This window comes from Bubalus bubalis, chromosome 3 (genome assembly GCF_019923935.1).
Source record: "Bubalus bubalis isolate 160015118507 breed Murrah chromosome 3, NDDB_SH_1, whole genome shotgun sequence".
NCBI classification, from domain to species: domain Eukaryota; kingdom Metazoa; phylum Chordata; class Mammalia; order Artiodactyla; family Bovidae; genus Bubalus; species Bubalus bubalis.
The window spans coordinates 11863234-11883405 of record NC_059159.1 but is presented as its reverse complement, the minus strand read 5'-3'; the positions used below and the strand labels follow the sequence as shown (position 1 = coordinate 11883405).

Genomic DNA, 20172 nt, shown 5'->3' with positions numbered 1-20172 from the left:
AGGGACCCTGGGGGGGGGGGCAGCCATGCTTGTGGGATGAGTGAGGCCTCTTCCTGCCTCGCCCAGGCCCACCCCATGTCCCCCAGGCCTTCCCACCCCCGCACCCTCCCAGGGAAGTCCCTCCACCCTGCTCTTCCTGGGGACAGTGGGAAGCAACCGAGTCCAGAAGTTGGTCTGGATAAAGGATTTCTCTGGGAGCTTGGCCTGAGAACCTTGAGTTCTCCCACAGTCCAGCGGGTGGGGGCGGTGGGTGGGCCTGAGGCTAGGCAGGAGGAGTGGCCTGGCATCCCATAGGGCCCCTCCAGTCTGGATGCAGGGAAACTGAGGCTCAGAGGTGGCCCCCCTCACAGGATCTCCCGCACCCGGGCACCCTGCAGGGGCAGCAGACCACTTCTGCAGACCCACTACCCACACCCCCAGGGACCACCTACCAGGGGCAGGGGCTGGTGGGGAGCATCCCTGAGGCCCAGAGCGGGATGTTCGACTAGTCTTCTAAGCTGGAACTGGGGTGGGGATGAGGGAGATGTGGGACTTCCTGTCCCCCTCTCCCAGGAGACTGGTCCTGGCCCTGGCTGGGCACTCTTAAGGGTGCCTGTTTTGACACCATCCCAGAAGGGGATGTCCCACTGCATGGGCACTTTGGAGGGGAGCGGCACTGCAGCTCAGCAGCCCCGGTCCCAGCTCCACGGGGCAGGGGACACAGAGACAGGCTGAGCTTCCTGCTGTGTGCCCACCTTGTCCAGGCCAGCCACTCTCCCAATTTGGGGGACCCTCTTGGAGCCTTTCCTGAGTCCGTAAGAAAGGAACCCTTGCTCCTGAATGTGGGAAGTGAGTGGCTGGGACGGCACTCCAGTCTTGCCCTTTGACCTTGGTCCAAGGCTCCCCAGGGCCCTCCTTTGCTCCAAGCCTTTTGGGGATGCCCCTGCTTCTCCATCTTCCCCAGCCTTGTGGGCGGTTTGTGGCCCCAGTGTCCGGCCTCAGGCTGGACCATTTATCTTGGGGGCGGGGGTGTCTTTTCCCTCCTTTTTCCTTTCACATTGAAAACGGAAGAGCCTTATCACATGAATATTATGTCTTTATATCTTCACTGTAAGACATTCAAATGACAGATACAACAAGGAAGGAAACAGAGATATCAGGGACCCCGCTGTTCTGGGGCACAGCCACACGCATTCCAGGGACCACTTTCCAGGCACTCGCCCTGGTGGGCCACCTGCAGGTTCCCAGGTGTCCTCTCCTAAGGCCCCAGCCCACAGCAGCAGGTCCCGCCAGGGGCTCTCATACTCCCTGACTGGCAGGCCAGCCCTGGGGGATGGGCGCTAGGCAGCTGGAAAGCCAACTCCCCCGATTGGGCCCCCCAGCCTGGACCCTGCTCAGTTGGTGGGTTCCATGAGCCTTGCTCCAAAAGGGTCAGTCTCCTCCCGCCATCCTGGGCTAGAAGTCAGCAAGCTGCCACAGGTCCTACAGGCTTTGCCAGGTTCTGCTTTCTACAGGCTTCTGCTGGCACCCAGAGCCTCCCCTACCCCATCTGACCCCTGACCCTAGACAGAGCATCCATGCTCCCGTGTCACTTCCACCTCCAAGGACTTCGGTCATGGCCCAACCAGCAGAGGCATGGGCAGACCTGGCTGCCACCTCCCAGCCCCCGCCCGCCGACCAGTAGCCAGTCCCAGACAGAGCCTTAGCAGAGGCGGCCTGGGCCCCGGCCAAGGCTGGAGCTGCATGGCCAAGTCTGGCCGGGAACTGGGCTGGAGACTTCTTTCCTCTTGGCAAGGTCCTTGCCCACGGAGTGTTGTGGTTAGCAACCCGGGAGGGGACAGTGGGAGCCCTGAGCAGCAGGAAGGGCCAGAGGGGCTTTCGGCTCAGAGCCCCCTGGGGGCTGGGAGCCCTGACCCTGGCACTGTCTGCCCTAGCCCTTCTCACAGCCTTGTATTAATGTAGGTCACCGTGATCCCAGGTGGCGGGCCCACCGTGGGACTGACAAAGGGATGGGCATCGTCACTGTTGGCCCCGCAGCCTCTGGGGTTTGGATGTGGCCTGTCCAGGGAGCATGGTCACGGTGGCCGGTGCCCTGCATCTTCTAGTGGCTCGCAACAGAGCAATCTGGCCAAGTTGAACATCATCTCAGGACTGAGACCTGAACAGGGTCACTGAGGCAGACAGTTCTGTAGCCACACACCAGCCCCCAGCCCGCTGTCCCCACTGCCCGGCCGGCCCAGGCCAAGGTCTGCAGCCCCAGACACAGGGCTCCAGCCCCGACTCCAGCGCCGCCTCAGCTCTGCCTGGGACACCACGGAGGCCTGGCCCGGGTGCCGGGCTGGCTGAGAAAACCACTCCGGAAGCCAGAATGCCCGGGAGGGCTGGTTGACACCCCCACCCCCTGCCATGGCCCAGTTCCTCAGGCCCGGCCCTCACCCCCGGAGCCCTACTCGTTCCCACGCCCCGAGGCCCAGACAACCTGGACCGGGAGACAGGCCGTACCTGGGCCCTGGCCGTGTGGCGACTTCCAGCTGCCCCAGCTGGACAGGGCTGGGCCGGAATCCCCTGACTGCCTAGCCTGTGCTCACAAGGCCATTCTGTGCTGGCCATGCCCGAGGCTGCCCCACGTGCCCCCAGGTGAAACCAGGGGGAAGGGGCCTTCCTCTGCCAACCTGTTTGCCAGGCCCACCTGCTGCAGCCAAGACATTCAACAGAAGTTGGGCAGGCCAGAGGGGTGCAGAGGGAGCCCCTGCCGTGGAGTCCAGGGGTGTCCCAAGGAGCTTCCAGTCCAGAGAATGTCTGACGGGCAGCAAAGTCACCAGAGCTCAAAGTGCTGGCACTCCAGAGGCTGGCCCTGGGACCCTAGATGACCCAGGGCCTGCCCACCTCCTCTGCCTCCAGCCTCTACCTCCCCATCAGCCAGGCGGATGGAGGGACAGACATAGAAGGACCTGGGAGAGCCCGGGAGCGGGAGTAGGAGCCCGGAGTACAGCAGCGGGAGCATTTGTTTTGACTTAAGTGAGCTACCTTTTCTGGAAACGGTGAAATGGGTTGTAAAAAAGCACACACACAAAAGGCCTCCCTGTGATGGCTGGCGGCCGCTCCTGAGAGTCAAGCCCTTTCCGGCTCCCCTGCCACTGCTGGAGGTCCAGCTGATGGGCCACTGGCACGAGGCTCCCCAGGGGTGCTGTGTCTGGCGGCTGCACCCACCCACCGCCCAGAACCGCTCCCACCCTGCTGCTCACACCTGCTCAAGGCGCCCCACCGCCCCCAGCCCCTGGCAGAGCCCGCCTGGGCTCTGGGGACATCCAGCCCCCCTGGGGCCATCCCTGGGTCTCCACTAGGACCTCAGGGGCAGCTGAGACACTGCCGTGACGGGTGGCCTGCCTGGGAGGCCAAAGTGCCCCTCGGGTGCTAGAACAGGCCCCACCCCCCCAGAGGGAGCCGGCTGGAGAGGAGGAGGTAGGAAGGCTAACAGCCCACCACGTGGACTGTTCACATTCCTCTCATTCCAGGAGAGGGAAGGGGAGGGCGGATGTCCATCCCGGGTGTCCGTGTGGACAGAGGTGGAGAGACCTCAGTCCAGCCTGCCTGCAGGCGGGTGGGCGTCCATCTGTCTGGCCACCCAGGAGAAGAAAATGGGGAGAGAGACAGGGCTGGGGATACCAGGCCCAGGTGGGAGGCACTGCTCTGGACTGCCCCACAGGAAACCCAAATCGCGCAGAGCAGGGGCCAGGCCATAGAGGCTACGCTGCACTGCCGGCCACCAGACCCGCTCTGGGTGCACATGCGTTCCGGGCTTAATTGCTGATGTCACCAGTGACACTCCCCACTGGGCTGGAACCCATCAGTGGCCCAGGCATGAGATAATGTATGTGTGTATGTATGTGTGCACGTGGGCGTAACAGGCAGTGAAGCGAGTATGTGGGCACTCAGGGTGTGTCGGCGTGTGTGCATGGCTGAGAGTGCATATGGGCAATGGTCACGCACACAGGCTACAGATGTGCATGGAGGTCTGGGGCCGGGGCTCTGAGTGTGCGCTCGGGACACGGGTGTACACACCTGGCTCTGAGTGTGTGCGAGGTGGTGACTTGTTTGCATGTGAGGGACTCACACACAGGCCGGGCCAGCCCTCAGGGATGCTGCTTCCCAGGGTCACACCCCCACCAAACCGGTCTCCTTACTGGCCCAGACTCTGAAAAAGGCTCCCAGCCTTGGATTCCATGTGACGCCCACAGTGGCAAGTGAGAGACACCAGGACGCCCCTCTCCTTCTCCACCATCGGGGGCTCATCCAGCTTGCTCGTGGTGGAAGGGGAACTCAAGCCTTAAGGCTGTACCAAACTGTGGTCCCAAGACCCCCGACTCCCTGCTGCCTGGGAGTTGGCCCCCTCCCCAGCCCAGCGACTCAACCCATAGCCACCTGGGCCTGACACTGAATCCAGCAGTGGTGTGGGTTCTGGGGGCAGCAGGCAGGTTGCGTGGCCATCTTCCCACAGACACCCGATCCCTTTGCGGTGAAGAAGCAGCTCAGGAGCCCCCTCGGATCTGAGACCCCCTCCCAGCAGGGTCGGTCTTACTGACAGGCTCTCAGAACCCAGAAATTGTTGGGATCGGGAGCATTCCCCTCTGTCCTCGAATCGGGGGCCTCCTGTCTGGCTCCCCTCACTTGCTGGGTCTCAATGGACACAAAACCTGCCCTGCTTTCGGCCATCCTCTGCTGCCCAGCCCGAGTCCCTGAGGACGCCATCCAATAATCCCAGCTGCTGTCCACAGCCCTGCGATGATGCAGGGACCAGAAGAGGAGGCAAGACAGGCCTAGGGAGGGAGGAAGGAAGGGCAGGAGAGAAGGAAGAGGCTGGAGGCGGGAACAGAGACAGCTGCAGCGGTGGGAGAGGGGGTGCTGGTGGGAGGCGGCATGTGGGGGCCAGCAGAGGGGACAGAAGGCGAGCCTCCGCCAGCCCCGCCCTGAGATGTGGGGGTAGCCCTGGTGAGGGGTGTCTGCCCAGAACATGCAGGCGTCACATGGGAAGCCCCTCTCTGCTGGCCCAGGAGAACCTTCCAGAAGACCCGGTTGGCCCAAAGGCAGCGTCTCTCAGGCCATAATAGGAAAACTCTGTGGTTGCTGAGCCACCAGGCCCACAAGTGTAGAGGCAATGATGACAGGGGACGGGCCCAACCACCAACAGCCCAGAACTAATAAAAGAAAAGGAAAACCGGATATAAGTCTGGTTCTTATTAAAAGGGTAAATTTAGCTTTCTGGCTGGAGGGGGAGGGGGGCAGCCAACACTCCCCCCTGGGGCCGCCCTCGGACTCTGGCCGAGAGAGTGACTCAGAGGGTTGCTCTCCCTCCTCCTGTTCTTCGCACCTTCTGGGGTCTCCACCTCGATTCCCTCTCACACCCTCCCTGGCAAGCGGCCAGCACTCCCCCTCCAGGACACCTCTGAAGGCTGGGGCGGGGGCGGGGGGGCGGCGTGGGGAGGTGACCAGCGCCACCCCCTCCAAACCCCGCCAGCCAGAGAAGGAGCCTCAGCCAAAGCATCATACCATGTTGAAATAAGCCAGCTGCAACAAGACGAATGCCCTAGGGGCTGTAGTCCAGTGTGAGCATCAGGGTGCGCGCACACACACACCCCCCCGAGCCCCTGGACAGGGTCCTAGGGGCCCACCCTGTTCTCCTACACCACATCCGCTGGACCCCGGCACTCAGCACCTTGAGCTAGTCTGGGACACTCCTCTGTCTCAGCTATGAGCAGGCAGGGCAAGAGGGGAGCAGATGGCAGGGTTGGGGGCAGGGCTGTGTCTCTCCAGGCAGAGACCTTCAGGGAGCCCACATTCTTGAATGTCTGACAGGCCACCCTCTGCAGCCCATCCCTGTCTTTTGAGGCTTGCAGTAGACCTGGCCTCCCCACCCGACTCTAACGTCTGTGACCAGAAGCAGGAAAAGGCCTGGCACTGGGGATGGGGCTGCTCCTGGCTCCAGGCAGGAGGAACATTGTGGAGGGGGCAGCTCGCTGGGGAGCGGGATCCCCCACAATGTGTTCCTGGGGGCAGCGCGACCCGCCCCACATGAGAAGGGAGATGGGGCAGAGGGCAGGGTTCACCCAGGGCTCCTTATCCTTGTAGCTTCTTCTAACAGCACTGCTCTGACAAACCACCCCACTCCCTTCAAAGTACAGAGATAAAGTATTTTAATTTCTAAAGACGGTGAGCGTAAGTAGAGAGAAAACCTCAATTCTCTGATGTACAACTACAATATTTCTGGGAACTGTCGAAATGAGCAGGGCAAGGAGAGCTGTTTCTGGGGTGGAGAAGGGCACCCCACTGATCGAGGGTCCCAAATAGGGATGGAGTGCCAGCCAGCCCTGGGGAACCGGTAGGGGAAACAGGCTCAGGGCAGCCCCGCAGGAGCTCCCAACGGAGAGAAGATCCCCAGCACACGCAGCTAGCCCACAGCCTGTGCACCCAGCCCCACTGCAGGGCGTGCGGGGCAGGGGGTGGGGGGAGCTCAGGCAGAGAACCAGACTTGAATCTCCAGCCCAGAAGCCTGCTCTCCTGTCTCCCGATGCGACCACAGGGCAAGCAAGTTGGCTTGCTGAGTCTCCACCACCTGGATCCCACCTGCTTCAGGGGCAGGAGGCAGCAGGGAACTCAGCCCTGAGACTGAGAACTGACTCCCTCGCCTGATTCACAAGCTGGGCTTGACCCAAGTGTCATTGGCAAAGGCTCTGCTGCCAGAGCAGAGGAGGGGGCTCTGTGCTGGGCTGCCCGAGTGGGACAAGGTCTCCAAAGGGTGGCCCCCACTCCAGTCTAGAGACCACAAGATGCACCATGACCCTCCTAGCCACCTAGTTCAGCAGCCGGTACCTGGGCCAGCTGCCCACTCCCCAGGAGAGCCCAGGGCATGGTTGGGCTGCCCTGAATCTCCATTGGCTCCAGGTAGTCCAGTGCAAGTGCCCAGGGAAGCTCGGGGCACATGCTGACCTCGCTAGGGCAGGCAGCTGATGTGGGAATATGGGGAGAAAGTGCTGCCCAGACCAGACAGCATGAGCGTCCTTGTCACCCAAGCCACAGACTGGGTCCGGAGTTCTGGCCGGAGAACGAAATTCTAACCCAGCTCATTTGTTAGACAGTCACTGAGCGGCCGCGGTGTGCAGGGTCACCCACCCTCACCCTGGCATCCAAGGAAGCCGCAGGCTGCCCAGGCACCCGGGCCTTCAACAACAGCCCTCGGGCCTCTCCGTGACCCACACTGGCCTCACGGCTGCTTGGGACCATCTCACTGGCCTTTATCTTGGAGCAGACGTTTGACAGGTAGAAAGACGCTGCTGCTTGTGTGCACCTTCCAACTTTTCTTGATTTTACCTGTATTCACGCTTGTTAAGGGCTTTTTAAGAGTTCGCCTAAAGATGCATTACAATTTAATTGAGCTTTAATTTTAATATTAATTTAAAACAAATTAAAAGCTTATTTTTAGGAGACCCAAAGGGATGCAAAATGTCTTGAAAAAGGGACTGGCTTCAGGCAAACTGCCCTCAAGTGACCCGCTGGCCAGGCATGTGGCAGGTCAGCTGGACAGGGCAGCTGCCCCATCGGGCAGACTGGGAAGTCCTGGGGGACCCCAGGTCCGGCTTCTTCACCTGCATTCTGTGTAGGGCGAGGAGGGCTGTGCCCACGAGCCAGGGACAGAGGGATCTGCTGGCACCCTTCCGCATGGTGCTGCCAAGGCCAGGAGGCGCCACGGGCAGGAGCCTGGTCCTGTCCTCACTGCACCCGTGTCCGAGCCTAGGTCCTGAATCCTGCCTGCCGGCTGTCAGGACCCTATAGCGGGTGATGAGAGGAGGCATCAGGGCCCGTGCCCCACCAAGTGAGAGCTGCAGGGACGTGAGCGCTGCCTGGGCAAGGAGAAGTGACCAGGATCTGGAGTGGCAGGGCTTGTGGGAAAGAGCCTCCAGGAGATGTGCAGGCTGCGGGTCCCACTAACTGCCACCAGCCCCAAGCAGCCACGCACTCCTGCCAGGCCAGGCTGGGCGCTGAGGCTGAGAACCTGGAGCAGCTCCTAGGCCTCCTGGTGCGTAAATGCTGGAAAACAGAGTGGTGTAGCATGGGGGCCCCACCTGGCTATACAATGCTCGGGTGCCCACAGCCCCTCGCCACCACACCTGCCGGCCAGGGAGGCACACGGAGCAGAGGGTGAGGGGCCACAGCCCTGTTCCCTCATCTCTCCTGAGCCCTTATTTTTCTCTTGTTGGTTGACCCCTAGTTCTTGCCTACTCAGTCACCCAAACAGCCACCATAGAAGGGAGGGGAGGGGGCAGCTCTCCCCAGCATGTGTCCTTCCTTGCCCCCCAGGCCCTAGGGCCCAGGTGAGGCTATTGGCTTCTACCCTCTGATCCATCGTAGGTGCCCCATCACACACAGAATCTCCTGTTGATGGTGAGAGAGACACCTGCAGAGGGTGCCAGGGCCAGTCAAGAGATAGGCAGGAAGTGGCCCCACCTGTTGCCCAGCTTTTGCTCCATCAGGTCCCTCCTTTACTGGAGCGGGATGGGGCAGGGGAGTCTCTGCAGGGACGGTCCCCATCCTGAACCTTGTTCCATCCCCACCGGCCCCTTCTCTCCACAGCCCGACCTCACGTGTGCACCCAGGGGCCAGCCCTGGTGCCATACAGATGACGCTGGGCTGTACTGCCTAGCAGACCACTCCCTGCCACGCTCTTGCTCCTGCCATCGAGTATGGAGCTAAGAAGGAGGGGATTGCCCTTCCTGCCAATCTGTTTAGCTCTGACATCTTTTTAAAACACAGTCTAGGAGCCTCTGAAGATGACAGAAGGTGCTTCTGGAAGGAGAGTAGATGCTGACCTGATCCCTGCGAGGTGGCCACGCAGGCTGGAGACGCTGCCAGCAAGACTGTCTACAACGTGTGGTCAGGTATGGGGCAGTTTCTAGTGTAGAGACAAGGGCCAATCCAGACCCCTGTGTTTCCTGGCCTTCTCTTCCTAATGAAGTTCTCCCAGAGCGTTATCTTCTCGATTTTCCAGTGTGGCGGCACACTGGAAGGAGAAAAACCGAACAGCCCTCTCTCTGTGTCTAAAGGCACGTGCGTGCTTTGCCTCGGTGTGCACAGACAAGCATATCCCCTCTCGCCCCAGCCGTCCTGCAGGGAGGGAGGCCTGTGACGGCCAGGCCCAGCTCCGGGGAAACAGAGGGATGGAAAGCAGAGACACCCAGACTTGGGACCCTGCCATCCCTCAGGGAAGGTGGCTCCATGTAGAGGAGGATGGGGCTGCCGCAAGGCCTGGTGAGAGAGACTGCTGAGGGCAGTCAGGGCCGGAGGTCACAGGGATCTGAGCATTGGTGACTGTGGGGGCTGCCCAGGTAGGAAGATTCCAAGAGGGGCAGGGGAACGGGGCAGAGAAGGTACTTGAGGCAGCAAAGAGGGGCGCAGAGGTGGCCGGAGCCTGTGGGTAGCTGGGCATAGGTGCTGAGTACTGGGAAAGCTTGGGGCCAGTGGAATGACAAGAGTAGGGGGGTGGGAGCTGACCTAAGGTGTGGGGAGGGTGGGGCTAGAGGAAGGGAGATCTTGAGGGAAAGAGAAGCAGGGCTGAAGGCTCAGACAGGCTTGGGACTAACTTGTAGGTCGGGAAAGGGCGGGGAAGCTGACTAGCACCTCCTAGAGGAACTGGGCGTGGGCGCAGCAGAGACATGACTGCCAACCAAGGTCCATCTAGTCAAAGCTACGGTTTTTCCAGGAGTCATGTATGGATGTGAAAATTGGACTATAAAGAAGGCTGAGCGCCGAAGAACTGATGCTTTAGAACTGTGGTGTTGGAGAAGACTCTTGAGAGTCCCTTGGACTGCAAGGAGATCCAACCAGTCCCTCCTAAAGGAAATCTGTCCTGAATATTCACTGGAAGGACTGATGCTGAAGCGGAAACTCCAATACTTTGGCCACCTGATGTGAAGAACTGACTACTTGGAAAAGATCCTGACGCTGGGAAAGATTGAAGGCGGGAGGAAAAGGGGACAACAGAGGATGAGATGGTGGGATGGCATCACCGACTCAACGGACATGAGTTTGAGCAAACTCTGGGAGTTGGTGATAGACAAGGAAGCCTGGCGTGCTACAGTCCATGGGGTGGCAAAGAATCGGACACGACTGAGTGACGGAAATGAACTGAACAGATTCATTGGAAGAAGCCTGGGGCAGGTGCTGGGAAAGGACCAGCTCCAGTTCAGTGGAAACCAGAAGATGGGTTCCATGGTGACAGAGGGAAGGAGGGGGGTGAAGCAGGGGCAGGCAGCTCACCAGCACCAAGCCCGGAATGTCGGGCTCTGAGTCTGCCATCCAAGGTCACTGGGGACCTTTAGGCTCCACCTCCGGCAGCTGGCCAGGAGCTGCAGGATGGAGCAGGAGGTGGGAAGTGGAGACAGACCAGAACACACATTCTGATCACTGGGCCCGCTGGCTCTCCCCTAGGCCAACTGGGATGTGATGTTCTTTGTATCTTGAAGGTCCATTGTGTCTGTGAGTGAGTGTGTGTGTATGAGTGTGAGCACATGTGAGTGTAAGGACATGCCTCAGGGTATGAGCACACGTGAGCCAGGTGTGATGAGTGTCCATGCATGTGTGAGCTCAGCTAGTTAACATGCTGGTGAGACTATGGAGACGACGACAAGGTCTATGCCTCTGCCCCCAAAGGGGACACAAGCAGGGCCAGACAGCAAGGCTGGTGCTAAGTTGGAGCCTGCCACACAGAGCTGCCCTGAGATGCTGGTGGAGAGCAGCCTGGCAGTGCAGCTCCTTCCCCACCCCCATCAGCACATCCCCACCCTGGGTCCCGCCCCTAGGGTCTCATCCCACTGTCCCCAACCTGCCTTCTTTTCACCCCCATCCAGCTGGGCTCCCAGCACACCTGCCTTGAGGGTAGGGGGCCCTCCCTGGCCTGGCTGTGTGATATTAGGGCCATGGTGTCCTCCCCAGAGCTGCCTTTGAGAACAAAGTCCCAAGGAAGAAAGGCCCTGGCTTCCCTGAAGGAGGAGCACAGGGATAGAACCAAAACTGCCTCTTCCCAAGGAGATGGCAGAGGGTGGTTTAGTCCATAAACCACCACTTAAATGTGGCTGATGATTCTCTTTCACTTGGCGGGGTGCCCCAAGAAGACAGCCCCAGGCCACCCTGGGGGACCCCAGTCTGCCGCACATGGGCCTCTCTCGGCAGCCCAGGCATCCTCTGCCCCTCCCCTGCATTTCTGGTAATTTCTACTGGAAACCAAGTCCCTGCACTTGGATGGAACAGGACTGCTGTAACTTTCCTTTCGGTTCCAGGCACACAGTGGGTCCCCCTTCCCCAGCATCAAACATCTTTGGATCTAAAGACACTGGACTCTTTGTTGGGGGCCCTGGGGGGAGCGGCGAGGGGGCAGGGAACCCAACCCACCTGTTCATTCCCTCCTCCTCCGCCCCGGCTCTAGGTCAGAATGAAAAAAAAAAAAAAGCTTCCTGGCTGATCCAATCTGGAACCTAATCGTCTGGACAGCTGCAGCAGCCCTCGGATGCCAGCCCGGCTGGCTCCCTGCTTGAGCACTGGATGCCTCCCCGCCAGACCCTCAGCCTGCTGCAAACCCACACCAAGCCCCTATGTGGGGCTGGGGCAACTCCCACCCTGCGCCCCCCCCCCCCCTTTCCAATCCCACACCCAGTTCCCGACTGGTCCCCATCCTCTGGTGGCAGCTGCTGGCAGGGCCACGGGAGGCAGTAATATTATATATTACAACAAACAGGGGCGGCCCACTGACAAATAGGCCTGCGTGATCTAAACGGTATATTATCCCATAAAAACGTCAGCGGGTAGGGCGTCAAAGCCAAGATGGAGCAGCGGCCCCAGAGCACAGGCTGCAAGGCCTGAACCTTCCTTGGCACAGCCCGGAGCTGCAGGGATGTGTTCTAGATGGTGCATGCTGGTTGTGATCTTGTTTGCTTTTAATCCTGAATCTTCAGTGGGAGAAAGAAGGCCCCATCGGTTAATAGGGACCAAGGAACCCTGGGGGAGCCGTGCCCTGGCGGGTGAGGCAGGTGGAGCGCAGCAGTGCGAGTCACCTACTGCCCAAGAGGGCAGGTGCTGCACCCTGAAGCCCTGGCATCAGCTCGAGAGCTCTGGGACAAGGCCCAGCAAAGACCTCCTAGGACGGCCTTTCCAAGGGGCGCCCACCTTTCCAAGAGGCTGCTGGTAGTGGCCCGAGTGAGAACTTTCTCTGGATGGGTTATGACGGGCCCCCTTCCGAGAGGCTAAGGCAGCACCTCCGCCCTGGGGGGATGGTTTCTAGTCATCGGAAGTCATCCAAGGTGGATGCTGGTCAATATGGCATTGACAGGGCTACTGCTGCCTGGTGACGCAAGGCTGGAAAGAGGAGTGACGCTCCAGACGCTGTGCAGGATTTTCTTGTTGGACTCTCTAGGCAGAGATCAGCCCTGAGGCCACCCAGGTGGAGTCCCCAAATCCCTTCCATGCTGACCTCTGGCCAGTGTATCCAGGGCCCCTCTGAGAAAGCCCTGTGCAAAGGGCTGACATCAGGGCAACTGGGGGGAATCCCCCTGAGACTCTGGCCATGCCAATCAAGGCAGCTGCCTGCCCTGCCGCACAAGGTCCCTGGGGTAGAGTGGCAGCTCCCATCTTTGGGGGCCTATATTCAGGTATTTATGGTAGGGAAGGGGGGGGGCGGGGGCAGAGGCCGCCCAGAGGCCTCTTTCAGAAGAAAGGGCAAGGGGACCCTAGGGGTGGTGACCAAGGCCCCTTTCCACCCAGAAAGCACTCATTCCCAGTGGTACTGGCTGAACTCTATTTGAGCTTGGGAATTCCCAGCTTAGGGCCGGTCCCAGGCTCAGACCCTGGAGCTAGACCAGGGGCATTCTGGGAAGTGTAGTCCTTTGGGAGTTGAGCGGGCCTGCTGGGATTTTGGGGGGTGGGGTGGGCATCCCATCAAGAGCAAGCAAATAAGCAGAGAGAGCAAAGGAGGTTACCCTGACCCTAATCCCAAGGTGGAAGTCTGACATTCCTGGGAAATGGCTGAACTTAAGACATCTGCTCCCTGAAAAGACACCAGCCAATATTGGATTCCAGCCTCAGATCACACCCGCAGTGGTTTCCCTGAGCAAACTGTCTGGAGCTCTTATTTTGGTGAGGAGCTCTGGGAACTCCCCAGAGAGGAAAGACCCGGCCTGAATTCCCCAACGCCTTTCCTCCTCTGGCAGCTGCCTCCAGACCGCAGGAGAGACAGGGGTGCTACCTGCTGGGCTCCTGGAGAGGCTGCAGCGCATCCCGCACACTCTCGCACATTATTTATGCTCACAGTCCGCGCTGATGACATATGTAAGTTGACAGCGAACATCCTATCAACTTGCTGGAGTGTATCTTGATTGTTAAAACACACTCTTAAAGGTGTACGATCATTTATCAAATTAAAATAGCGGCGCCTTGCCTGTCCCTTTTCTGCCTTCCCTGACCACTCCCCTGTACCCTCCCTCCTTCTCTGGCCTCCTGGGCATCCTGCCCTTGTACCCAGGCCCTGCTCCTCGGGTGGGATGGGGGGAGGAGAACCCTGCCCCTGATTCCAGGGACCCAGACTCAGCACCCCCTCCCCATCCCACCCCAGGCCAGGGCAAGCCCACTAATCGCCAAGAAGTGACAAACGCCAGAAGCCCCACCAATTAAATCTAAACTCAAGCAAAGCTCAGTGGCCAGTAAATTATTATTTTTATTAGCTTGAACCAAGTTCCCGTAAGAGAGAAAGTCAACTTGCTCCCATGAATGGCTCTTGTATAATTTATTTAACTCTGTGCTCTTTGCCAAAGCCTGGAATATTTTTAGCTCGTTCTGTTGTTGGATTTGGCTTTTTTATGTGTGTTTCTGAGGGGTATTTTTAGCTCCCTCCATGTTATTCTAACAGCCTCCTGTGCGTTTTGTCCTGTCTGTGCGGGCTGTTGAACCCAGTCTCACAGCAGACAAGGGAGATTTCTAAGAATAAACGGGAGCATTTGGGGGTGATTTGGGATCCGCACAAGGCCACTCCCTGCCTCTCTGGCTAATTTGCCTTAGTGCTCACGTGACCTGGATATTCCTATAGGAATATCCCTGTAGGAATAATCAGACAAGGGGGCAGTACAAGCCCCACTGAGAAAAAACCCACATTCCAAAAATGGCTTCGCTGGGGTGGGTGAGGCGGCCGCAGCCTGGCCAGTCCACGCGGCCGCCGGATTCTGGGCTCCACACGGTGGCCGTGGCTTTGATGTTTGCTTCTGCCACTTACAGAGCAGGACGAGTAGAGTCTTCGGAAAGTAACTCTTTTCACACCTACTTAATGTTGGTAACGGTTGCCGAAACACTCCATCGTGTCATTGAGTTAATGAGGTATTTACGAAATTGTATTTTTTTTCCTATATGAAAAAATATCACATGAGAAAGGAGGGGGATCCTTTGATGGGGTCTTTTCACACCAGGAAATTATATTCCCCACCCCATCCCCCACCACGTTTTTCTTCTTCTTTTTGAGATTGAGGATCAGAAGCACTTTTAGCAGGAGAGAAGTTTGTGGTTCTCCCACCAGAAGGAACCTGCCGCCCTGTATACTCCCAACAACAACCACAGGCCCAGGGCACCTGGCTTCCAGGCCAGACCATTTACACGCCAAGGAAGCCAAGAGAAGGGGCGGAGAGGAGAACCCACTCGCAGTCACATTGCCCAAACCTCCGCCTTCCTTGGGTGGAGACCCAGTGATTCTCCTTTGGCCCCAAGGGCAACGCACAGAGAAGGATGAAGGGCAGTAGCTGTAGCTGACCGGCTGGAAGAGGGGGCGGGGACCCGGCTTCTCCCAGGCAGGGCTGCCTCCTACTAGATGCACTCCCTCCAAGGAGAGGCACGATCCCCAATCGCTCCAGGCAGTAGCGCTGATGAAAAATCTTGGGTTGGTGTGTTGTTGATTTTCATTTTTTCCCCCCTAGATTTCACAGCTTTGCCTCCGGACCATCTGTATTAGAGACAAAATCTAACACTGCACTAAAAATAATGATTCCAAACATTCTAATTGCACCTTTTGGTGACAAGGTTACTGGAACAGCACTTTACCATAAAACCCCACAGCCCGATGATAAAGCTATCCGCACTTTCATTTTTAGAAAAACAATGGGAGAAGCCCTGGAGCCCAACATCCCATCGGGGTCCTTCAAACTGACATTTTGAAAGCGCTGGGTGGGGGCAGCACTGGAGGAGCGCAGGGAGGGAGACCTTGGCCCAGGCTGGGGGGCCGAGCCAAGACGAGGAATCCTCAGAGGCCAGGGACTCGATCTCCGGTGGCTGGATCCTACTCCCATGTTAGAGCCGAACAAATAGGAAGAAGCTCGGTGCAATTTTCCTTTCAGCAGGGTAGTCAGTGGAGGGAGGGGTAGGCTGGGCTGCTGCAGCCTGGCTTATGGACCTGAGGCCGTCACGGAAATGGGAAGAAAGTCCGCCAAACTGGCCATTTTGAAATCCGCACACGAGATGCAAAAAAAAAAAAAAAAAAAAATTTAACTTAATTATACTTTTTCCTTTTTAAACTGGATCATATATAGATACAGACCAAAGCAAAGTAGTCTGAGGTATAATTCTTTTTTTTTTAATTGATGTAGCTAAATTTTAAAAAACCAATACAAGATCCTGGTTTTCAGCAATTTCAAAAGCCTTTCAGCGGCAGATGTTTCTAGCTGGACGCCCTCTAGGCCAGCCTTCCCATCACAAATGGGTTGAACATCTCCAGGCACAATAGGTCTCTCTGGTCCCCCAGGGAGGTAGAAGCAGCCTCCAGGAGCAGCAGATGTGTGGGCTCCCAGTTGCCCCCTCTGAGGGTGCCCTGGGGACCTCCAGTGAGCTCTAGAACACCCTGTATATGGGGAAGGTGAGTAGGGTCTGGGTCAAGGACACAGTCCAGGCCAGCGCCCACCTGATTTCTCCAGTCCCTCCATGGCCTACAATCCAAGAACCACGTGATCAAACTTGGAATGAGCTAGACAATGGTTCGGGTCACCCAGACCATGTTCCCACCTGGCCTGGTGGTGCCTACATCTGGATATAAGAGCAGAAAGCAGAAATGGCGGCTGACCAGGATCTGGCGAGGGTTGTGGGCTGTTGAATAGGGACAAGGGAGGCAGCAGTGACTTAAACTGATGGGGAATCCAGCTTGGCCAAGCCCCTCTCGCCCCCCCTCCCTGCCTCTGCCCCTGCCCAGCCCCCAGGAGGGCATGGCCCCAGCCTGTCTGTGTACTACCGGGACAGCCTTGGTGTCAGGGGCCCTTCTGAACCCTTGCTTCTGTTACCCTCCAGGCTAGAGGGCATGGCATATGGCATGGCGGGGGGGGGGGGGTGCATCCAGAAAGGACTAGGGACACTGTTGCACTGTCCCTAAGGCTACCACAAGCCCTCAACCACAGCCCCTCAGTGTGAGCTGAGCTGGGCAGGCAGCATCTCCAATGCAGGAGCAGGAGAGACAACCACAGGGACAGTAAGGACAGATATTTAAAATCACCGATTGCCCAGGCAAGTGCTTTTGCTCTTTTGAGTTATAAATCTATAAGAGGAAAAAAGCAAGGAAGAGGGAAGAGTGAAGCAGAGGAAAAAAGCAGCCTTGCAGAAGGCTCACACTGGAACAGGAAACGCGGGCGAAGTGCTGACTCCAGGAGAGGGCTGAGTCCAGCCCCTCCACTTCCAGCTTGCTCTAACTTTTTGAATCTCATGTGGTAAATGCTAAAAGCCCATTAGTAATTAAGCAATTTCTCGTTATTTTTTTTCTTTTTAGGAAATTTATGTTTTTCTTTCTGACTGCCCTCCCTTCTGACATTTTCCCTTCTAGCCTGACTCTGCCATCCGTTTTAATCCACACACTAATTGTAATCCCATTAAAGCAGATATAATTTTATTAGTATTCACAGTTCATCAAGCTAGCAATAATAACTGTTACTGCCAAATTAACAACAACAACAACAAAAAAAAGAGGCAAACAACATTTCTAATGTTTAGAACAAACTGTAAACAAAAGCAAGCCAACCTTCCAGGGTGACCAGCGGGTCCCCAAACGCGCAGCCACTCGGCTTCCTGCAAGCTCAGCCGGCGCTGGCCAGTGACCTCCAGGGTCTCGGCGAGGTACAGCCCCCTTTGCCACCCTCTGCCTGGCCCTGCTTCTCCTCTGACCTGGCTCGACAGTAGTATCGAAGCCACCCCAGAGGGGGACCGCTCTGGAGATCTGCGTCAGCTCTGCCAAGGAACAGCTCTCTCCCGGGAGAGGTCTGGAGTGCAGGGAGGCCCCAGCTCGCTCCTCTTGGAGCAAATCTGCGGCGAACTCGCCTGCACCGAAATCCGGCGGCGGCCCCCGCGCCGCCCCCAGCTGAGCCGGCGCCGGCGCTGCCCTCCCCGAGAGCGCAGGCCGAGAGGCTGGGCCACGATCTGGCCATGCTTTGTCCGGCTTTAGCAGGATACCAGAGGCACTTGTTAAAGCAAATGCATCCCCTGCAAACCCATTCTCGCCCTGACACTTCAAGGCTTTATATAGAAACAGGATTTGCTCGTCTTACACCAGCAGTCCCTATTAACGCTCACCCCGCGCACACACCGCCCTAATCCGAGAGGCCGCGGCACTCCCCTCCCCAAGTCACAACAGCCGTTTTTGTTCCCGCAGAAAGTGGCCTCGTTGTCCCAGCCCCGGAATGTCTTAAGGATGTGAATGCAGAATGCAGAAATGAGGTTTACGCGGAATTTAGTTCTTCGGCAGGAAGGGGTGGGGGAGGGTGCAGGAGGGGAAAGGCTTTATTTTTAGCCGGCTCCGGGGCTGCCCCTCCGAGACCCTGGGGGACCCCGGGGAAGGGCACTCTAAACCGCGATGATCGGGCTCGGGGAGCCCCCGCAGGACGCGCGGGCCGCCACCGGTGCCGGAGCAGGGAAATGAAACCGAAGGCTTCTCCGCAAACGCTCCGAGAGAGGAGGGGCAGGCTCCCATCCGACCCTCGACCGTGCCCACCTCGCGGCAGGGTCTCCTCTCCCGCGCCCGCCCGGCCGGCACTGACCTGTGTGCGAAGCCATGGGCAGCGGCGACGGGAAGTACTTTCCGGGCTGGAAGTGAGCGGGGGGCTGCGCGGCGGGCCCGGGCGGGGCGAGGCGCGCGGCGGCGGCGGCGCTGCGGTGGCCCAGGCTTCCGCGCTCCGACAGCAGATGAGGCGGCGGTGCGAAGTCGCGGCCATCCATGCCGGGCCCCGGCCCCGGCCCGCCGCCGCCTCCTCCCGGGAGCAGCACGGCCGGGGCCCGGGGGCGGCTCGGCGCGCGGGCGGCGCGCAGGCGGCGCGGAGGAGGCGGTGTCTGGGGTCACCGGCGGCGGCGGTGGGGCCGGTCAGCACGCGGGCGGACTGGGCTCCTCGGCGGGCGGCCGCGTGCCGAGCCGGCGGCCGCCGTGCGGATCCATAGTCTGCGGAGACAAGCAGAGGAGACTAGGTGACTTGGGGGTTCGGCTCGCCGGGGGGTCCCCGCCCCCGCCCGCCCGCCTGCCACCCTTCCCACCCCGCCGGCCCGAGTCCCGCCAGGCCGGGCGGCCGGGCCCCGAGCTCCCCGCGCGTCTCCCCGCTGCACGCGCGCGCGTGGGCCACCCGGGCCGCCCCGATTCCCCCCGCGCACACGCACCGTCCCGGCCACGCTCGGTCCGGAGGAGCCTGAGGGAACCCGGCCGTACCGCTCGCCGCTTCCCCTTCGCGGGTCCCTGCGGCGAGGGCGCCGCGGCGAAAGGCTGCTGGCTCCGTTGGGTGATAAAAACCCAAATCTGAGAAGCCATCACGCATACACACACACACACACACACACACGCACACACGCACACCCTCTCCCCTCCCCCGCTGCCCAAAGGTGTCTCTGAGGAAAGGCCTGGGGTCCACGCTAGCTTTTTTCCCCTCTCTCCATTCCGAGGTCCAGCTTTTACTGCATTCTGCTTAACCGAATAACCATGCTAATTAAGCGAGTAATTTTATTGATTGTAACTCAAGAGGTTTTTTTTTTTTATAACCTTCCTTTTCTCCCCTCTCCCATCCCCCCCATGCGTCTTTTGGTCCATTCTTTTGAACCCGCCGCTCCTCTCCCCACCCCTGCCCCGCCACAGCCCTAAAAGGACCAAGCCCCCATCCCGCAATGCCGAGCTTGGACCCCGGGCCAGCTCCCCGAGCCCCAGGGGCTCTACGTCCGCGGGCGGCGTCACCTGGGCCGCCACGCCGCAGTGCCCGGCCGGACGGCCGGGAGCCGGGAGCTTCCTAGCGAGGCTCAAACAATCTCCCCTCCCCCCGGTGAAATTCGCCCAGGATCTTCCTCTGCGGATTGGGGGTTTGGTGAGGGCCTCTTTGAGAATCAGAAATTGTTCTTCCTCAACGCCCCAAATCGGCCACGGAATTTCTCCCTTCGGCGCCTGCCCCGGCTCGCTCGCTGAGCCAAGGCCGTTCTCCGCACGGCCCGGGGACGTGGGGTTTGCGACGCCGGGCTCCGCCGTAGGGCCGCGGACAACTGGCCCGGCCCAGGGCAACCTTCGCCAATGCCCAGGTCTCAGCGGACCCCTGGCCTCCGTCGTCCACCTCCACCTCTCGGCTGAGCCACTTGTAATGTCCCCCACCTCCCTTCTCTTCCACCCCGACGCGGAGAGTCCACTCGGAGGCGAAATTGGGGACAATTTCAGACGCTGAGTGTGAAACGACGAAGCAAGCAACATAAACTGAACAGCTGTGCGCCCGCGTGGACCTCTTGCATTTTGCACATTTCTCATTTCCTCAATCTGCATTGTTTTAACGTTTCATACCACTTCGAACAAAAGGGAGATGAGATGGGCAGGCTCAATATTCTTAACAGTGAACTTTGCAGAAAGTCTTCGCATTTTTTTTTAGTCGTCCCACCGTGACAACAAAGCGATTAAGATGTTTTCCATTTTGTGAATACCATTTTAAATTACTATATTTAATGCTACAGGTTCTACACGTCTTATTTGCAGACTGTTTTGTGTTTGATTTAATCTATAACCGAAAACATAATGTATTAAGCGAATACATATTTGCTCAGCTGATAAGCTTTTTAATATTTATTCGGAAAGCTTTTGCATTGTAAATAAACGGGACCTACACAAAGACTTCTCTTTGTCTCTCAACTTCC

The 20172-nt window shown here is 58.6% G+C and overlaps 2 protein-coding genes across 5 annotated transcripts in view; one reads left to right on the top strand and one right to left on the bottom strand.

The window, feature by feature from the left end:
* Positions 1-18289, bottom strand: part of BAHCC1 (BAH domain and coiled-coil containing 1) — a 57210-nt gene extending 38921 nt beyond the window's left edge. For all 4 annotated transcript variants that reach the window (XM_006064197.3, XM_044938687.1, XM_044938686.1 and 1 more), the window contains exon 1: positions 18066-18289. In XM_006064197.3, the coding sequence (XP_006064259.3) occupies positions 18066-18243 (178 nt within the window). In that variant the 5' untranslated portion in view covers positions 18244-18289. The remainder of the gene's footprint in view (positions 1-18065) is intronic.
* Positions 18242-19972, top strand: LOC123332365 (translation initiation factor IF-2). The gene is made up of 2 exons (XM_044938381.1): positions 18242-18486; positions 19142-19972. Exons 1-2 carry the CDS (start codon positions 18242-18244, stop codon positions 19710-19712), a joined length of 816 nt encoding a protein of 271 aa, XP_044794316.1. The 3' UTR covers positions 19713-19972.
* The last annotated feature ends 200 nt before the right edge of the window (positions 19973-20172 follow it).